General features: G+C 38.1%; 1 protein-coding gene across 10 annotated transcripts in view; it reads left to right on the forward strand.

Moving 5' to 3' along the window:
• Positions 1–21,119, forward strand: part of GOLGB1 (golgin B1) — an 89,847-nt gene that overhangs the window by 48,742 nt on the left and 19,986 nt on the right. For all 10 annotated transcript variants that reach the window (XM_050781815.1, XM_050781818.1, XM_050781819.1 and 7 more), the window contains 3 exons: positions 2,293–2,366; positions 3,250–8,438; positions 9,602–11,516. In XM_050781815.1, the coding sequence (XP_050637772.1) occupies positions 2,293–2,366; positions 3,250–8,438; positions 9,602–11,516 (7,178 nt within the window). The remainder of the gene's footprint in view (positions 1–2,292; positions 2,367–3,249; positions 8,439–9,601; positions 11,517–21,119) is intronic.

A 21,119-nucleotide genomic window follows, 5' to 3' on the forward strand; every position in this document is an offset into this window, starting at 1 on the left:
TAAAATAGGTAAAATGAAGAAAGAAAGGACATTCTGGTAGTAAATTTGTGGGATGAGGTAACAGAGATCAGTATAAAGGTTTAAAGGTAGAAACTATGTTGTGAGTGAGTGGTTTATGCTTGTGCTGTACCCTACTTAGAATCCTGCTCCTTTCCTTTAGTCTGGATGATTCTTACTCATCTCTCAGGCCTTGACTAGTATATTATCTTTTTCAGGAATTTGGTACTGATCCCCAAAAGTTGGGTTAAATGATTTTTTGTGTGCTTCCATAGTATCCTTTTATACTTTTAACATTGTATTAAAATGATCTGTTTATATGTTTGTCTTTTTTACTATAAGCTCTTAAAGTTTATAAGCTCTTCAAGGGCAGGGGCCATTTTTTTTTTCTATCTTTGCTTTACCCAAAACAAGTATACTACCTGGCAAATAATGGATACTGAATAAAGTTTTGTTGGATTGAACTGAACTTAGCATTTTGTCCTATTGGATTGTGTGTGAACAGTTAGTGAGAATGAAGATGTGTCTCCTTCCACTTATCATATGCTTCATGTAGACTTTATGGATTTAGTAGCGTATCGTTAATGCTTTGTTGATCTAATTCATCTTGGATTAACTGAGTACTACACTTTATCATTTAGGAGTGAGAATGAATAGCAAGTAAAGGTTGTAAAACTTTTATTAAACTCTATAGAGCTAGTATTTCTAACGTAACCATTTTACAGTTTTCCACTTAGATCTAAATGGAAGCTTATACACTTGTATCAGATGATTCCCACTATTTCTAATAAGTAAAGAACACCACAAATTCAGCTCATTATTTAACCCATTCAGAGCACTTCTTTGAGACCTTATCCATGATGCTTATTTTGCAGTTTTGCAAACAATCTGTATCCTGTCCATGTGGTTTCACATGGTTTGGAGGTATTATATGGGTTCCATTCCTTTGCTCTTTCCTGCAGGGATCACTGACCTTAAGGTTTTCTATATTGGTTTTTGTGTCTGGCCTCACAGATTACTTTTACCTTGTATGTCATGTTCTTTTCAACTCACCTTTTGCACTGACATTTCTACCACTGTACCTCTTTTTCAAGTAATCTTGTGAAGTGTCTGAACATATTATATAGTGTCTTGAATTCACTTGTCTCATCTATGGTGCCTTTCCTATGTGCCAGGCACTATTGTCGTTCCTGGGGATATAGCTATGATCATATTGGAGGGGAAGACAGACTGCAAACCTGTTTATACACATAAGAAAGTTTCAGAGAATGATAAGTATTAGGCTAAAAATAAAACAGGGTATTTCAAGTATGCCTTGGAGAAGAGGAACGCAGAATTGGAGTAGTGAGAGTAGGCCTTTCTGAGGACTTTAAACCTGAATGATGAAAAGGGGACAGCCATGCAAAGAGGCTAAGCAAAGAGCATTCCAGGCAGAGAAAAAAGCAGTACAAATGTCCTCAGGTATGAATGAACTTGATAAGTTTGCAGAAGAGAAAACAGGCCAGTGTTTTTGGAGCAGAGTGAACAAAAAGGGTGCAATACAAGAAGAGGAGGTTGCAGAATTAGTAGGGTCAAAGCATAAGGGTTCCTGTAGGTCACATTAAGACATTTGGATACAGTATAAAAAAAATATATATATGTATTTTTCCTTTGGTATATCTGTTTTATCTTCTCAGAAAGAATATAAGCTTCTTGAGGATATCGATATCGATGCTCAATATATACACATTGTAACAGAACTTGGGTTAAAACTCCAAAGACTTGGATTCTAATCCCAGCTCCCTGAACTAGCTGCATAATCTTTCGGGTCATGTCATTTCTTTGTTTCCTTATATGATCATTGAGGAGATAGGATAGCTCCCTTTTCGTACTAAAATTTGATATCTTTATGAACATTGAAGAACACTGTAAGTGCTATATTAATGCCAAATATATATTACAAACATGGTAGGATTATAGATAAATTATGTATATTGTCCTAGAAGTTCTGGATTATGCCACAGAAATAGCTGCTGCTCTATGTCCTGCACCCTGGCATCCTTCTCCTTTCAAACCTTCCACTATTTAGTATACTTCATTCAGTATCATTATCATCACCTAGTACTGTTCTATCTTATATCTCATGTAATCATATCCTCTTGCCACTTCTTTATTTTAATGAGGCTTTTTCCTCTCCCAAACTATTTTATTTTGTAAAAAAATTATTTCATGCATTTCAGATAGCTTCACATGCAATCCTGTTTGTTCATACACTCCATATATATCTTCTAAAGATATTTATTTTGTGACTTTCAGAAAAACTATCTTCTCAGATTACTCTTCTGGAGGCTCAGAATAGAATTGGGGAAGCAGATAGAGAAGTCAGTGAGGTAAGTGATATGTTCTTAATATAATCAGAACATGAACTAGATTAAGAGAAGGTAGCTTCATATGAAAACACGTCTATAATTTTCTAGTGTTGTCAGAGAAGTACATTACCTATAGTGTAAGACCTATTAAAGAGATTCATAATGGTTATTATATCTCATTTATTGTTACTTGTTTCTGAATATTAGAATTCATTGTCCTAAAGCAACACAAATATAGTAGCTACTAATTTGGGATTTGATAACCCATTTTTTTAATACTGGGTTATCATCTGTCTCAACTTCTTTGTTCATCTCAGAAGAGTTTCTCAGTGAAGAGATGAGATAAGATTGGCACAGTTTTACTAAGATTAAATAAAAAGAGATCTTTAGAGAATGATCCTTTTTATAATCTGAAAATTACTATAAGTGTATGGTTGCTTAGTATCATTCTGTTGATTTAAGATTATTGTTAGCTGTGTTGTGTTTAGTTAGCTATGTTCTTCTAATCAGTAAGTCAGTGATAGAATCATACATGCCCTTGAGGAATAATGTGGCTTCCTAACAAAAGGATCTGCTTACTTTTTTTTTTTTTTTATAGGAGTTTTATTCTGAAGAAAAAAAAAGCTTCTCATGTAAGAAATCTCCAGAAAATGAATTCCAGGTTTCCTTAGGTCTTATGAATAGGGCTTGACTTCAGTGCAGGATTGGCAGAGTGTCCTTGGAGGTCCGGTTGGGAAAGACAAACTGATTTGAAAAGGATTTAGCAGTGTTATGGTACAAAGAAGGTTTTGACCAAAAAGTCTGAAGTTGTAGAAGATGAAATACAAGTTTTTAATTGGGCTTTTTTTTTTTAATGTTGTAAAACATTTGATTAAAGCTTTTTTTTTTCTTTTTCTAAAAATAGATCAGCATTGTTGATGATGCCAACAAGAGGAGCTCTTCTACTGAGGAAAGTGGACAAGATGTTCTAGAAAACACATTTTCTCAGAAACATAAAGAATTATCAGTTTTATTGTTGGAAATGAAAGAAGCTCAAGAGGAAATTGCATTTCTTAAATTACAGCTCCAGGGGAAAAGGGCTGAGGAAGGGGATCATGAGGTCCTTGACCAGAAAGAAATGAAACAGATGGAGGGTGAGGGAATAGCTCCAATTAAAATGGAAGTATTTCTTGAAGATACAGGGCAAAATTTTCCCTTAATGCCAAATGAAGAGAGCAGTCTTCCAGCAGTTGAGAAAGAACAGGCGAGCACTGAACATCAAAATAGAACATCTGAGGAAATATCTTTAAATGATGCTGGAGTAGAATTGAAATCAACAAAGCAGGATTGTGATAAATCCCTTTCTGCTGTACCAGATATTGGTCAGTGTCATCAGGATGAGTTGGAAAGGTTAAAAAGTCAAATTTTGGAGCTTGAGCTAAACTTTCATAAAGCACAAGAAATCTATGAGAAAAATTTAGATGAGAAAGCTAAGGAAATTAGCAACCTAAACCAGTTGATTGAGGAGTTTAAGAAAAATGCTGACAACAACAGCAGTGCATTCACTGCTTTGTCTGAAGAAAGAGACCAGCTTCTCGCTCAGGTGAAGGAACTTAGTGTAGTAACAGAATTGAGGGCTCAGGTAAAGCAACTGGAAATGAACCTTGCAGAAGCAGAAAGGCAAAGAAGATTTGACTATGAAAGCCAAACTGCTCATCACAACCTGCTCACTGAACAGATCCATAGTCTCAGCATAGAAGCCAAATCTAAAGATGTGAAAATTGAAGTTTTACAGAATGAACTGGATGATGTGCAGCTTCAGTTTTCTGAGCAGAGTACCCTGATAAGAAGCCTGCAAAGCCAGCTGCAAAATAAGGAAAGTGAAGTGCTTGAGGGGGCAGAACGTGTGAGGCATATCTCAAGTAAGGTCGAAGAACTGTCCCAGGCTCTTTCACAGAAGGAACTTGAAATAGCAAAAATGGATCAGCTCTTACTGGAGAAAAAGAGAGATGTGGAAACCCTCCAACAAACCATCGAGGAGAAGGATCAACAAGTGACAGAAATCAGCTTTAGTATGACTGAGAAAATGGTTCAGCTTAATGAAGAGAAGTTTTCTCTTGGGGTTGAAATTAAGACTCTTAAAGAACAGCTAAATTTATTATCCAGAGCTGAGGAAGCAAAAAAAGAGCAAGTAGAAGAAGATAATGAAGTTGTTTCTGGCCTTAAACAAAATTATGATGAGATGAACCCAGCAGGACTGATAAGTAAGGAAGAACTCCAGCATGAATTTGACCTTCTGAAGAAAGAAAATGAGCAGAGAAAGAGAAAGCTCCAGGCAGCTCTTATTAACAGAAAGGAGCTTCTTCAAAGAGTCAGTAGATTGGAAGAGGAATTAGCCAACTTGAAAGATCAATCTAAGAAAGAGATCCCACTCAGTGAGAGTGAGAGGGGAGAAGTGGAAGAAGATAAAGAAAACAAAGAATACTCAGAAAAATGTGTGACTTCTAAGTGCCAAGAAATAGAAATTTCTTTAAAACAGACAATATCTGAGAAAGAAGTGGAACTAGAGCATATAAGGAAGGATTTGGAAGAAAAGATGGCAGCTGAAGAACAATTACAGGCTCTGGTCAAAGAGATGAATCAGACCTTGCAAGATAAAACAAACCAAATAGATTTGCTCCAAGCAGAAATCAGTGAAAACCAAGTAATTATCCAGAAGTTAACCACAAGTAACACGGATGCAAGTGATGGGGACTCCGTAGCACTTGTAAAGGAAACAGTGGTGATAAGTCCACCTGGTACAGATAGTGGTGAACACTGGAAACCAGAACTAGAAGAAAAGATACTGGCCCTTGAAAAAGAAAAGGAGCAACTTCAAAAGAAGCTACAGGAAGCCTTAACCTCCCGCAAGGCAATTCTTAAAAAGGCACAGGAAAAAGAAAGACATCTTAGGGAGGAGCTAAAGCAACAGAAAGATGACTACAATCGCTTGCAAGAACAGTTTGATGAGCAAAGCAAGGAAAATGAGAATATTGGAGACCAGCTAAGGCAACTCCAGATTCAAGTAAGGGAATCCATAGACGGAAAACTCCCAAGCCCTGACCAGCAGGAATGGTGCTCTCCCACTCCGGGTTTAGAAGAACCTTTATTCAAAGCCACAGAACAGCATCACACTCAACCTGTTTTAGAGTCCAACTTGTGCCCAGACTGGCCTTCTCATTCTGAAGATGCGAGTGCTCTGCAGGGCGGAACTTCTGTTGCCCAGATTAAGGCCCAGCTGAAGGAAATAGAGACTGAGAAAGAAGAGTTAGAATTGAAAATTAGTTCTACAACAAGTGAACTTACTAAAAAATCAGAAGAGGTATTTCAGTTACAAGACCAGATAAATAAACAGAGTTTAGAAATTGAGAGTCTAAAGACAGCATCCCATGAAGCTGAAGTTCGTGCAGAAAGCCTGCAGCAGAAATTGGAAAGCAGCCAACTACAAATTGCTGGTCTAGAACATCTAAGAGAATTGCAACCTGAGCTAGATGAACTACAAAAACTCATAAGCGAAAAGGAAGAACACGTTAGCTACCTTTCTGGACAACTTCGTGAGAAAGAAGCAGCTCTCACTAAAATACAGACAGAGATAATAGAACAAGAAGATTTAATTAAGGCTCTACATACACAGCTAGAAATGCAAGCCAAAGAGCATGATGAGAGGATAAAGCAGCTACAGGTGGAACTTTGTGAAATGAAGCAAAAACCAGAAGAGATTGAAGAAGAAAGTAGAGCAAAGCAACAAATACAAAGGAAACTGCAAGCTGCCCTTATTTCCCGAAAAGAAGCACTAAAAGAAAACAAAAGTCTCCAAGAGGAATTGTCTTTGGCCAGAGATACCATTGAACATCTCACCAAGTCTCTGGCAGATGTGGAAAGCCATGTTTCTGCTCAAAATAAAGAAAAAGATAGAGTCTTAGGAAGGTTAGCTCTTCTTCAAGAAGAAAGAGACAAACTCATTACAGAAATGGACAGGTCTTTATTGGAAAATCAAAGTCTCAGTGGCTCCTGTGAAAGTCTAAAACTAGCTCTAGAGGGTCTTACTGAAGACAAGGAAAAGTTAGTGAAGGAAATTGAATCTTTGAAGTCTTCTAAGATTGCAGAAAGTAGTGAGTGGCAAGAGAAACACAAGGAACTACAAAAAGAGTATGAAATTCTTCTGCAGTCCTATGAGAATGTTAGTAATGAAGCAGAAAGGATTCAGCACGTGGTGGAAGCTGTGAGGCAAGAGAAACAAGAACTGTATGGCAAGTTAAGAAGCACAGAGGCAAACAAGAAGGAGACAGAAAAGCAGTTGCAGGAAGCTGAGAAAGAAATGGAGGAAATGAAAGAAAAGATGAGAAAGTTTGCTAAATCTAAACAGCAGAAAATCCTAGAGCTGGAAGAAGAGAATGACCGGCTTAGGGCAGAGGTGCACCCTGCAGGAGGTACAGCTAAAGAGTGTATGGAAACACTTCTTTCTTCCAATGCCAGCATGAAAGAAGAACTTGAAAGGGTCAAAATGGAGTATGAAACACTTTCTAAGAAGTTTCAGTCTTTAATGTCGGAGAAAGACTCTCTAAGTGAAGAGGTTCAAGATTTAAAGCATCAGTTAGAAAGTAATGTATCTAAACAAGCTAACCTAGAGGCCACTGAGAAACACGATAACCAAATGAATGTCACGGAAGAGGCCACACAGTCTATACCAGGTGAGACTGAAGATCAAGACTCTCTGAGTATGAGCACAAGGCCTGCATGTTCAGAATCGGTTCCTTCAGAGAACAGTGCCAACCCTGCTGTAAGTGAGGATGTCAGCTCACATGATGAAATTAATAACTACCTACAGCAGATTGATCAGCTCAAGGAAAGAATTGCTGGATTAGAGGAGGAGAAGCAGAAAAACAAGGAATTTAGCCAGACTCTAGAAAATGAGAGAAATGCCTTACTGAGTCAGATATCAACAAAGGATGGTGAACTAAAACTGCTTCAGGAAGAAGTAAGCAAAATGAACCTGTTAAATCAGCAAATCCAAGAAGAACTCTCCAGAGTTACCAAACTAAAGGAGACAGCAGAAGAAGAGAAAGATGATTTGGAAGAGAGGCTTATGAATCAATTAGCAGAACTTAATGGAAGCATTGGGAATTATTGTCAGGATGTTACAGATGCCCAAATAAAAAATGAGCTATTGGAATCTGAAATGAAGAACCTTAAAAAGTGTGTGAGTGAACTGGAAGAAGAAAAGCAGCAGTTAGTCAAGGAAAAAACTAAGGTGGAATCAGAAATACGAAAGGAATATTTGGAGAAAATACAAGGTGCTCAGAAAGAACCTGGAAATAAAAGCCATGCAAAGGAACTTCAGGAACTGTTAAAAGAAAAACAACAAGAAGTAAAGCAGCTACAGAAGGACTGCATCAGGTATCAAGAGAAAATTAGTGCTCTGGAGAGAACTGTTAAAGCTCTAGAATTTGTTCAAACTGAGTCTCAAAAAGATTTGGAAATAACCAAAGAAAATCTGGCTCAAGCAGTTGAACACCGCAAAAAGGCACAAGCAGAATTAGCTAGCTTCAAAGTCCTGCTAGATGACACACAAAGTGAAGCAGCAAGGGTCCTAGCAGACAATCTCAAGTTGAAAAAGGAACTCCAGTCAAATAAAGAATCAGTTAAAAGCCAAATGAAACAAAAGGATGAAGATCTTGAGCGAAGACTGGAACAGGCAGAAGAGAAGCACCTGAAAGAGAAGAAGAATATGCAAGAGAAGCTGGATGCTTTGCGCAGAGAAAAAGTCCACTTGGAAGAGACAATTGGAGAGATTCAGGTTACTTTGAACAAGAAAGACAAGGAAATTCAGCAAGTTCAGGAAAACTTGGACAGTACTGTGGCCCAGCTTGCAGCCTTTACTAAGAGCATGTCTTCCCTCCAGGATGATCGCGACAGGGTAATAGATGAAGCTAAGAAATGGGAGAGGAAGTTTAGTGATGCGATTCAAACCAAAGAAGAAGAAATTAGACTCAAAGAAGAGAATTGCAGTGTTCTAAAGGATCAGCTTAGACAGATGTCCATCCATATGGAGGAATTAAAGATTAACATTTCCAGGTAAATGAGTAGTGAATTTTTTCCTCCTCCAGACGTAACTGGAAGCAAAGAAAGTCTCTAAACTATTTGTTTCCTTTTAGACAATGGGACTAATTTTGGCATAAATTCCCATGGGAGATATATTCCCTCTCACATCTACTCTTTTTTTGGCAAAGAACAATCCTGCTACAACTGCATGAACATGAAAAGTTCACATCTTCTCTTCCCATCTTTCTATTGAGAGATTTCTTTATTTCTGTTCTGTTTAAGATGGAGTCTTGCTCTTATCACCCAGGCTGGAGTGCAATGGCGTGCTTTTGGCTCACTGCAACCTCTACTTCCTGGGTTCAAGCAATTCTCCTGCCTCAGCCTTCTCAGTAGCTGGGATTACAGGAGCCTACCACCACGTCCAACTAATTTTTTGTATTTTTAGTAGAGACAGGGTTTCACCATGTTGGCCGGGCTGGTCTCGAACTCCTGACCTCAGGTGATCCACCCGCCTCGGCCTCCCAAAGTGCTAGGATTACTGGCATGAACCACTACACCTGGCCTCTGTATTTCTTTTCATTTCCATTTCAACTACTCTTGCCTGGATTTTTACCAGAGTACTCTCAAATTAATTGCCTTGGTGTCCTAGATAGTCTCATCTTTTCTCCTTCCTGTAGTCCACATTAATTGATACTGCATATGCCTTGTAGAGTTATTTTTTCTCAAATTTCAATTTTATATCACTTTTTAAGCTCTAGAACTAACAATGTCTCTCATCCTTTGTATTCCTTGCTTCTAATAGGACCCTTTTGTTCTAAAATAGATTTCCTCACTGCCTTTCATATCAAGATTATCCCTTAGAGAAGCCAGACATTAGCTTGTCTGGAGCAAAGTAGAATAAAGTAGGAGAAAATGTTACTTTTCAGGATGTCGAAAACCATGTCACTAAATGACATATTTTGGAGTTTATGACTTAAATATATGAACCCTTAGGTGTGATATACCTTTAATACATAGCACTCAGTAGATAAATATGTAGGTACAGAGAATTAATACATCTTCAGTAAAACATTTAACACCTGTTATGAATGTTAATTCATTTGTAAATCTATTGAGTACATGTTATAGTATTTGTTCTTTGGGAAACATAGTTTTTTTCTTGAAATCTGTAACTAATGACCTTCTCTCTCTCTCAGGCTTGAACATGACAAGCAGATTTGGGAGTCCAAGGCCCAGACAGAGGTCCAGCTTCAACAGAAGGTCTGTGATACTCTACAGGGGGAAAACAAGGAACTTTTGTCCCAGCTAGAAGAGACACGCCACCTATACCACAATTCTCAGAATGAATTAGCTAAGTTGGAATCAGAACTTAACATTCTCAAAGACCAGCTGACTGATTTAAGTAACTCTTTAGAAAAATGTAAGGAACAAAAAGAAAATTTGGAAGGGATCATAAGGCAGCAAGAGGCTGATATTCAAAATTCTAAGTTCAGTTATGAACAACTGGAGACTGATCTTCAGGCCTCCAGAGAACTGACCAGTAGGCTGCATGAAGAAATAAATATGAAAGAGCAAAAGATGATAAGCCTGCTTTCTGGCAAGGAAGAGGCAATCCAAGTAGCTATTGCTGAACTGCGTCAGCAACATGATAAAGAAATTAAAGAGCTGGAAAACCTGCTGTCCCAGGAGGAAGAGGAGAATATTGTTTTAGAAGAGGAGAACAAGAAGGCTGTTGACAAAACCAATCAGCTCATGGAAACACTGAATGCCATCAAAAAGGAAAACATTCAGCAAAAGGCACAGTTGGATTCCTTTGTTAAATCCATGTCTTCTCTCCAAAATGATCGAGACCGCATAGTGGGTGACTATCAGCAGCTGGAAGAGCGACATCTCTCTGTAATCTTGGAAAAAGACCAACTCATCCAAGAGGCTGCTGCTGAGAATAATAAGCTTAAGGAAGAAATACGAGGCTTGAGAAGTCATATGGATGATCTCAATTCTGAGAATGCCAAGCTAGATGCAGAACTGATCCAATATAGAGAAGACCTGAACCAAGTGATATCAATAAAGGACAGCCAACAAAAGCAACTTCTTGAAGCTCAACTTCAGCAAAATAAGGAGCTGAAAAATAAATATGCTAAATTAGAAGAAAAGCTGAAGGAATCTGAGGAAGCAAATGAGGATCTGCAGAGGTCCTCTAATGCCCTGCAAGAGGAGAAACGAGATTTATCTAAAGAGATTGAGAGTTTGAAAGTGTCTGTATCCCAGCTAACGAGACAAGTAACAGCCTTGCAAGAAGAAGGTACTTTAGGAATCTATCATGCCCAGTTAAAAGTAAAAGAAGAAGAGCTACAGAGGTTAAGTGCTTTGCTTTCCTCCTCTCAAAAGAGAATTACAGAACTGGAAGAAGAATTGGTTTGTGTTCAAAAGGAAGCTGCCAAGAAGGTAGGTGAAATTGAAGATAAACTGAAGAAAGAATTAAAGCATCTTCATCATGATGCAGGGATAATGAGAAATGAAACTGAAACAGCAGAAGAGAGAGTAGCAGAACTAGCAAGAGATCTGGTGGAGATGGAACAGAAGTTACTCATGGTCACCAAAGAAAATAAAGATCTCACAGCACAAATTCAGTCTTTTGGAAGGTCTATGAGTTCCTTGCAAAATAGTAGAGATCATGCCAATGAGGAACTTGATGAACTGAAAAGGAAATATGATGCCAGTCTGAAGGAATTGGCACAGTTGAAAGAACAACAGGGACTCTTAAACAGAGAAAGACATGCTCTTCTTTCTGAAACCACCTTTTCAATGGACTTGCCTGAGGAAAACAGCTTATCTTACCTTGAGAAACTTAACCAACAGCTCCTATCCAAAGATGAGCAACTGCTTCACTTGTCCTCACAACTAGAAGATTCTTATAACCAAGTGCAGTCCTTTTCCAAGGCTATGGCCAGTCTACAGAATGAGAGAGATCACCTGTGGAATGAGCTGGAGAAATTTCGAAAGTCAGAGGAAGGGAAGCAGAGGTCTGCAGCTCAGCCTGCCACCAGCCTGGCTGAAGTACAGAGTTTAAAAAAGGCTATGTCTTCACTCCAAAATGACAGAGACAGACTAGTGAGTAGCTAGTTATTTCTTTCTGATCTGTTTAAGAGTTTTTGAACCTTTCTTTTAATTTATTTTTACAGAAAAGGATAAACACATTCTTATACATATTATCTGGGCACTCAGGGGAAGTATTATATATCCCACAGGTTCTGTTTGTTCTTAGAGAAACACAGAAACATGATTTAAATTGCGAAACCTGCCAATACCATTAGAAAAAAAATCAGAAATTTCCTTGGCACAAAAACTCTCCATTTGTTATAAAAGGACTGAGAGGTGGAAAGCTGTTTTATATATTTGATATACACAAAGACACATGTAAATGTTTCCAGAATTTGTCATAGCTTAACTGAAAGAAAGCAAAAGGATCACTTAGCGCCTTCTTAGAGTGGAAGTGTTACCATTTAGTGCCTTGCTTACAATTTAGCAATAGATTATCTGGTAGAATTTGGAGCAGGAAGGACTCAGTTCATTTCATGGGTAACTAAACCCTAATTTGTCAAAAATAAAAAAAAGTTAAATGTAAAAAGAGTTTCTTTAAATAAGTTTAAATGACTTTTTTGTAAAGTTTTATTTGCAGGCTGAACCATTTACCCACTTCCTTTTAATACCCAACATTTCCAATGGGAGAAAAAGCTAAAGAGGCTTCCTAATGCTGACATTTGACAGCTTTTAGTAGGAGCCAGGAGTTTAATCCAGGTCTCCCAAGATTCAGGGGCAAAAACTGGAACTGTATGAGCCAAGCCAGGTTGTCAGGGGATTCTACTGAACTCCTGGGCTCAAGCAGTCCTCCTGCCTCAGCCTCCCAAATAGCCGGGAGTACAAGCATGAGCCACCACTCTTGGCTTGTTAGGGGATTCTACTTTGCAATGTTACTGTCTTCACTTTCATGATAGTCTCTTAACTCTGTCAAGGCTTTGTATTTGTAGGAAAATAGGCCAAATAGGAAATAAATGGAGTTTTGAAAGGCTGGGTTTTCCATTTTGAAATGTGACCCATACCCAGAATCTGAAAATTCTAATTTTTAAGATTAGCTCTAGTGAAAAGATTATTTCCCCTAACTGTAGAGTCAGTTTCTCCTTTTCATTGTAGGTAATTGTATTCATTCCTATTTCACTTAATATCCTATATTATAGACAGTCTTTCCCCTTCTGTAATCTGAACAAAGCCCTTCTGTTCAGTTGTGGTTTTGACTTCCAACATACGCATACCTGTTTATATTTTTTAAATAATTTGAGTTCAGTTGACTTTGCCCTGAGAGCTTGGCCTTTTGTCTGTCTTTTCAGAACGTAAATGCAAAAGGTTCTATTCATCAGGACAGTATGTGCCTCAAAGCTGTAATTTATGATATGCTGGTATTGATTACCTTCCAAGTCAAAATCTTTTTTCGTGGAGCTGTTAGGATAGATTCTGAATTAGCTAACTATGTTTAATTCAGTGAATTGCTTTATTATTCTTATCTGTTATAAACACTACGCACTCAACTTTGCACATTTTTGTTTGCTGGATAGTTACAGCCAAGCCAACTTTTTTATTTTCATGTTTCTGTAATTCACAGTCATATTACTCTGTTCTCAAAGGCTCATAACTGTGATTTTATTTTATTTAACCCTCAAGATGTATCACTCTTTTATTCACAATGTGCCTCAAATATTTTTCTTTTCCATCTTCAACATCCTAAGATAAGCTCTAACACTTTATCCTTAAACTGTTGTAATAATGTTGCTTCCAGGTTATCATCTCTCCAGTATTTTCAGACCATGGCCGAATAAGTCTTTCTGAAACTCTATTTTGTTATTGCACTACTTAAAAATGTTTAAAAGTTGTATTATCTCTCGAATAGACTTAGTATTCAAACCCCCTTTAGTCTGGCATTTAAGACCCTGTTTTTGTTTTGTTTGTTTGTTTGTTTGTTTTTGAGATGGAGTCTTGCTCTGTCACCCAGACTGGAGTGCAGTGGTACAATCTTGGCTCACTGTAACCTCCGCCTCCCAGGTTCAAGCAATTCTCCTGCCTCAGCCTCCCAAGTAGCTGGGACTACAGACATGCACCACCACACCTAGCTAATTTTTGTATTTTTAGTAGAGATGGGCTTTCACCATATTGGCGAGGCTGGTCTTGAACTCCTGACCTCAGGTTATCCACCTGCCTCAGCTCCCAAAGTGCTGGAATTACAGGCGTGAGCCATTGCACCCGGTCAAGACCCTATAATTTATCCATACCTTTCCAGCGTTCCCTTTTACTGCTCCCTACTCATACCCTTCATTCACGCCAAACTGATCTACTCAGTACACAATAATCATACCTGGTACCTCCTACTTACCCATATTATCATCTGCAGCCAAAATGTTCTCCCAATTGCTTTCCTTTTTTGAGTATCTATTTCCCACTATTTAAAGGTCATTCCAGAGCTCAAATCCTCTGCTTATATTTCGTGATTGCCTGATTGTCTTTTGCCTTTGTACTTCCCTAGTACTTTACTTACCATTTGTCCCATATTGCCATATTGTGTGTGTGTGTGTGTGTGTGTGTGTGCATGTGTTTAATTTCTATACACTATTTTTTATCTCCCCAATTAGATTGCAAACTCCTGGTAAGTGTCATGTCTTATACTTGTTTGTACATCTTTAGCATAGAATTGACTAAGCAGATGGCATATCTCTAGGGGTGCCTGTATTTATCTATGTGCTCCTCATTTTGAAAATGATTTGGGGTAGCATATAAAGATATAAACAGTTTTTCAAGATAAAATAAAAGGGACTGAGATGGAAGAGAAAAAGAGGATAGGCTAGAAAAAGATTAAACCAGGAGTAAGGTTAGTGTCCCAAGGGGAAGTTACTATGTTCTATACTGTGTTAGAAAGCGGGATCCATAGTTTGCTCTGAGGTTTCTATTAGCCATCAGAAAGAGGGAATGAAAACCACATGCATGACTGCAGTATTCATCGTCTAGGAGAAAAGGAGAAAGAAAAATCACCTACTCAAGACAAGAATAGTCTTTAAGTATTGAGGCCTGTAAGAAATTTCTTCTGTGTTCCCATAAAGAGAACACTATGCAGTTGTGAAACATCCATTACTTCTCTACAGTAAATATAATAATATGTTTTTTAGGGTTTTTATTTAGCTGTACCTTAATGTAAGTGCATAGCAAAAGAATTATGTCCAGTTCACTAAAACTACCACTCCAAGGAGCTAAAATGCAGTCCCAGGCACACAGCTTTCTGATGATCCATTCTAGGATACCTCTAGTCTAGATACTATGGATTGAATGGATTGCATAAAGGAATATGTTTTTGCCTTAAATCAAAACAAAAATACGTTTTGGGGTTTGAGTTAAAAATTAAGTTATATGGCACATATTTAATTAGTCACTAAATTCTACAATGTTTGGTGGGAAAAGCTAAGAGTAGTACTACATCAACCCCATTTCTTCTGAGGCAATTTGCTGTCAACCTTTTAGCTTATTTCAGTATTTCCTCTGTATCTAAACATCATGCTTATATTGCATTTTTGGCTCTTCATTGGTTGCATCAACTATTGACTTTCTTTACACTAACAGGGTTTAGCGCTCTACTCCCCCTCCTTTCACAGTAAAACCTATTAGTGTATGCACTTTTTACTTATTTATTTATTTGAAACGGAGTCTTGCTCTGTCCCCAGGCTGGAGTGCAGTGGTGCGATCTCAGCTCACTGCAACCTCTGCCTCCCGGGTTCAAGTGATTCTTCTGCCTCAGCCTCCCAAGGAGCTGGGACTACAGGCGTGCACCACGATGCCCACCTAATTTTTGTATTTTTAGTAGAGACGGGGTTTCACCATGTTGGCCAGGATGATCTCAATCTCTTGACATCATGATCCGCCTGCCTTGGACTCCCAAAGTGTTGGGATTACAGGCGTGAGCCACTGCGCCCAGCCAGTGTGTGCACATTTTAATACAAACCCCTTCCTCATTTTCTTTTTTCTTTTTCTTTTTCTTTTCTTTTCTTTTCTTTTTTTTTTTTTTTTTTTTTTTTTTTTTTTTTGTGACGGAGTCTCACTCTGTCGCCCAGGCTGGAGTGCAGTGGCACGATCTCGGCTCACTGCAAGCTCCGCCTCCCAGGTTCACGCCATTCTCCTGCCTCAGCCTCCCAAGTACCTGGGACTACAGGCGCCCACCACCACACCCAGCTAAGTTTTTGTGTTTTTAGTAGAGACGGGGTTTCACTGTGTTAGCCAGGATGTTCTCGATCTCCTGACCTTGTGATCCGCCCACCTCGGCCTCCCAAAGTGCTGGGATTACAGGCGTGAGCCACCACGCCTGACCTTCCTCATTTTCTTGATATAATTTAATTTTAATTTTGGTTAAACCAATTCAGATTTGCATTTTTATGACTACAAATGCTACTAGAGCATTAGAGACATGTTACTTTTATTTTCCTGAGTCTGTTTTTCCCAGATTAATAACAGTTTTTGTTATTGTTGTTACTTAGTTTTCTTTGCACTTAATGTAATTTAACCTCAGATTTACTGCCATTTGTCCACATCTCCTCTCAAGATGTTTATTGCCATCAATGTCATCTTCAGGAAGAAAATTCTCCTGGAGTACCTGATTTCCTTCTACATGAACCAGTGGCCCTGTACTCCTAGGATACACTTTCTATCCTAGAATATTTCCCTTCACCTTTCTCCTATATTAGATCTCCTATTTCGTCTATTCTATGTATTCGTTTTCTTGATTTTGTGCCATCTTTTTCTTGGAATAAATCATTCAGTAGCTCCCTAAGAAATGATACATGGAAGGTAAATTTATTGAAAATGTCTTTTTATCTCTCTTACCTGGTGGATAGTTTTGTTGGATATAGAATTCTAGGCTGAAAATAATTTCCCTTCAAAACTGTGAAAACATTGGTTTATAGCTTTTTAGGTTATACGTGGTTCACAATCTAAAGCTATTCTGATTCCTGATCCTTTGTATGTCATCTGTTTCTCACTTCCCTTCCCCTCACCCCACCTTCCCTCCCTTTCTCCCCTATTCTGGAATTTTTTGATTGTATAATTTGGTATAGGTCTTTTTTTCTTTATCATGCTAACTAGTCCTTTGAATCTAAGAAATCATACTAGCAGCTTTTTGGAAATTTCATTGAATTATTTTTTTACCATTTTCTTCTATCCTTTTTCTCTGTTGTCTTATTTCTGAAATTTTTGTTATTTAGATGTAGGACCTTCTCGAATGCTTCTCTAATATTCTTACCTTTTCTCTCTTTTTTTGCTGTATTTCTGGAAGATTTTCTTACCTTTGTATTTTGATTCCAAATTTTTTTTCATTTTTGCCATTCTATTTTTAATGTCTAAGGAATTTTTTTCTTTGTCTCATAGATAGATTTTCTTAACTTCTTTTTCTTTTTTTTTTTTTTTTATTATACTTTAAGCTCTAGGGTACATGTGTACAACGTGCAGGTTAGTTACCTATGTATACATGTGCCATGTTGGTGTGCTGTACCCATCAACTCATCAGCACCCATTAACTCCTCATTTACATCAGGTATAACTCCCTTGCCATCCCTCCCCAATCCCCCCTCCCCATAATAGGCCCCAGTGTGTGATGTTCCCCTTCCCATGTCCAAGTGATCTCACTGTTCAATTCCCACCTATGAGTGACAGCATGCGGTGTTCTTGCGATAGTTTGCTGAGAATGATGGTTTCCAGTTGCATCCATGTCCCTACAAAGAACACAAACTCATCCTTTTTTATGGCTCCATAGTATTCCATGGTGTGTGTGTGCCACATTTTCTTAATCCAGTCTGTCACTGATGGACATTTGGGTTGATTCCAAGTCTTTGCTATTGTGAATAGTGCCGCAATAAACATACGTGTGCATGTGTCTTTATAGCAGCATGATTTATAATCCTTTGGGTATATACCCAGTAATGGGATGGCTGGGTCATATGGTATTTCTAGTTCTAGATCCTTGAGGAATCGCCATACTGTTTTCCATAATGGTTGAACTAGTTTACAATCCCACCAACAGTGTAAAAGTGTTCCTATTTCTCCACATCCTCTCCAGCACCTGTTGTTTCCTGACTTTTTAATGATTGCCATTCTAACTGGTGTGAGATGGTATCTCATTGTGGTTTTGATTTGCATTTCTCTGATGGTCAGGGATGATGAGCATTTTTTCTTGTGTCTGTTGGCTGTATGAATGTCTTCTTTTGAGAAATGTCTGTTCATATCCTTTGCCCACTTTTTGATGGGGTTGTTTGTTTTTTTCTTGTGAATTTGTTTGAGTTCTTTGTAGGTTCTGGATATTAGCCCTTTGTCAGATGAGTAGATTGCAAAAATTTTCTCCCATTCTGTAGGTTCCCTGTTCACTCTGATGGTAGTTTCTTTTGCTGTGCAGAAGCTCTTTAGTTTAATGAGATCCCATTTGTCAATTTTGGCTTTTGTTGCCATTGCTTTTAGTGTTTTAGACATGAAGTCCTTGCCCATGCCTATGTCCTGAATGGTATTACCTAGGTTTTCTTCTAGGGATTTTATGGTATTAGGTCTAACATTTAAGTCTCTAATCCATCTTGAATTAATTTTCGTATAAGGAGTAAGGAAAGGATTCAGTTTCAGCTTTCTACTTATGGCTATCCAATTTTCCCAGCACCATTTATTAAATAGGGAATCCTTTCCCCATTTCTTGTTTTTGTCAAGTTTGTCAAAGATCAGATGGCTGTAGATGTCTGGTATTATTTCTGAGGTCTCTGTTCTGTTCCATTGGTCTATATCTCTGTTTTGGTACCAGTACCATGCTGTTTTGGTTACTGTAACCTTGTAGTATAGTTTGAAGTCAGGTAGCGTGATGCCTCCAGCTTTGTTCTTTTGGCTTAGGATTGTCTTGGCAATGCGGGCTCTTGTTTGGTTCCATATGAACTTTAAAGCAGTTTTTTCCAATTCTGTGATGAAAGTCATTGGTAGCTTGATAGGGATGGCATTGAATCTATAAATTACCTTGGGCAGTATGGCCATTTTCACAATATTGATTCTTCCTATCCACGAGCATGGTATGTTCTTCCATTTGTTTGTGTCCTCTTTTATTTCACTAAGCAGTGGTTTGTAGTTCTCCTTGAAGAGGTCCTTTACATCCCATGTAAGTTGGATTCCTAGGCATTTTATTCTCTTTGAAGCCATTGTGAATGGGAGTTCATTCATGATTTGGCTCTCTGTTTGTCTGTTACTGGTGTATAAGAATGCTTGTGATTTTTGCACATTGATTTTGTATCCTGAGACTTTGCTGAAGTTGCTTATCAGCTTAAGGAGATTTTGGGCTGAGACAATGGGGTTTTCTAAATATACAATCATGTCATCTGTAAACAGGGACAATTTGACTTCTTCTTTTCCTAACTGAATACCCTTGATTTCTTTCTCTCGCCTGATTGCCCTAGCCAGAACTTCCAACACTATGTTGAATAGGAGTGGTGAGAGAAGGCATCCCTGTCTTGTGCCAGTTTTCAAAGGGAATGCTTCCAGTTTTTGCCCATTCAGTATGATATTGGCTGTGGGTTTGTCATAAATAGCTCTTATTATTTTGAGATACGTTCCATCAATACCGAATTTATTGAGAGTTTTTAGCATGAAGGGCTGTTGAATTTTATCAAAGGCCTTTTCTGCATCTATTGAGATAATCATGTGGTTTTTGTCTTTGGTTCTGTTTATATGCTGGATTACGTTTATTGATTTGCATATGTTGAACCAGCCTTGCATCCCAGGGATGGAGCCCACTTGATCATGGTGGATAAGCTTTTTGATGTGCTGCTGGATTTGGTTTGCCAGTATTTTATTGAGGATTTTTGCTTCGATGTTCATCAGGGATATTGGTCTGAAATTCTCTATTTTGTTGTGTCTCTGCCAGGCTTTGGTATCAGGATGATGTTGGCCTCATAAAATGAGTTAGGGAGGATTCCCTCTTTTTCTATTGATTGGAATAATTTCAGAAGGAATGGTACCAGTTCCTCCTGTACCTCTGGTATAATTCGACTGTGAATCCGTCTGATCCTGGACTTTTTTTGGTTGGTAGGCTATTAATTATTGCCTGAATTTCAGAGCCTGCTATTGGTCTATTCAGGGATTCAACTTCTTCCTGGTTTAGTCTTGGAGGAGTGTAAGTATCCAGCAAATTATCCATTTCTTCTGTGTTTTCTAGTTTATTTGCATAGAGGTGTTTATAGTATTCTCTGATGGTAGTTTGTATTTCTGTGGGATTGGTGGTGATATCCCCTTTATCGTTTTTTATTGCGTCTATTTGATTCTTCTCTCTTTTCTTCTTTATTAGTCTTGCTGGTGGTCTATCAATTTTGTTGATCTTTTCAAAAAACCAACTCCTGGATTCATTGATTTTTTGGAGAGTTTTTTGTGTCTCTATCTCATTCAGTTCTGCTCTGATCTTAGTTATTTCTTGCCTTCTGCTAGGTTTTGAATGTGTTTGCTCTTGCTTCTCTAGTTCTTTTAATTGTGATGTTAGGGTGTCAGTTTTAGATCTTTCCAGCTTTCTCTTGTGGGCATTTAGTGCTATAAATTTCCCTCTACACACTGCTGTAAATGTGTCCCAGAGATTCTGGTATGTTGTATCTTTGTTCTCTTTGGCTTCAAAGAGCATCTTTATTTCTGCTTTCATTTCGTTATGTACCCACTAGTCATTCAGGAGCAGGTTGTTCAGTTTCCATGTAGTTGAGCGGTTTTGATTGAGTTTCTTAGTCCTGAGTTCTAGTTTGATTGCACTGTGGTCTGAGAGACAGTTTGTTATAATTTCTGTTCTTGTACATTTGCTGAGGAGTGCTTTACTTCCAACTATGTGGTCAATTTTGGAATAAGTGCGATGTGGTGCTGAGAAGAATGTATATTCTGTTGATTTGGGGTGGAATGTTCTGTAGATGTCTATTAGGTCTACTTGCTGCAGTTGAGTTCAATTCCTGGATATTCTTATTAACTTTCTGTGTCATTGATCTGTCTAATGTTGACAGTGGGGTGTTGAAGTCTCCCATTATTATTGTATGGGAGTGTAAGTCTCTTTGTAAGTCTTTAAGGACTTGCTTTATGAACCTGGGTGCTCCTGTATTGGGTGCATATATATTTAGGATAGTTAGCTCTTCCTGTTGAATTGATCCCTTTACCATTATGTAATGGCCTTGTCTCTTTTGATTTTTGATGGTTTCAAGTCTGTTTTATCAGAGACTAGGATTGCAACCCCTGCTTTTTTTTGTTTTCCATTTGCTTGGTAGATCTTCCTCCATCCCTTTATTTTGAGCCTGTGTGTGTGTCTGCATGGGTCTCCTGAATACAGCAAACTGATGGGTCTTGACTCTTTATCCAATTTTCCAGTCTGTGTATTTTAATTGGACCATTTAGTCCATTTACATTGAAGGTTAATATTGTTATGTGTGAACTTGGTCCTGTCATTGTGATATTAGCTGGTTATTTTGCTCATTAGTTGATACAGTTTTTTCCTAGCATTGATGGTCTTTACATTTTGGCATGTTTTTGCAATGGCTGGTACTGGTTGTTCCTTTCCATGTTTAGTGCTTCCTTCATGGTCTCTTGTAGGGCAGGCCTGGTGGTGACAAAATCTCTAAGCATTTGCTTATCTGTAAAAGATTTTAT

The sequence above is a fragment of the Macaca thibetana genome, chromosome 2, assembly GCF_024542745.1.
Source record: "Macaca thibetana thibetana isolate TM-01 chromosome 2, ASM2454274v1, whole genome shotgun sequence".
NCBI lineage: Eukaryota > Metazoa > Chordata > Mammalia > Primates > Cercopithecidae > Macaca > Macaca thibetana.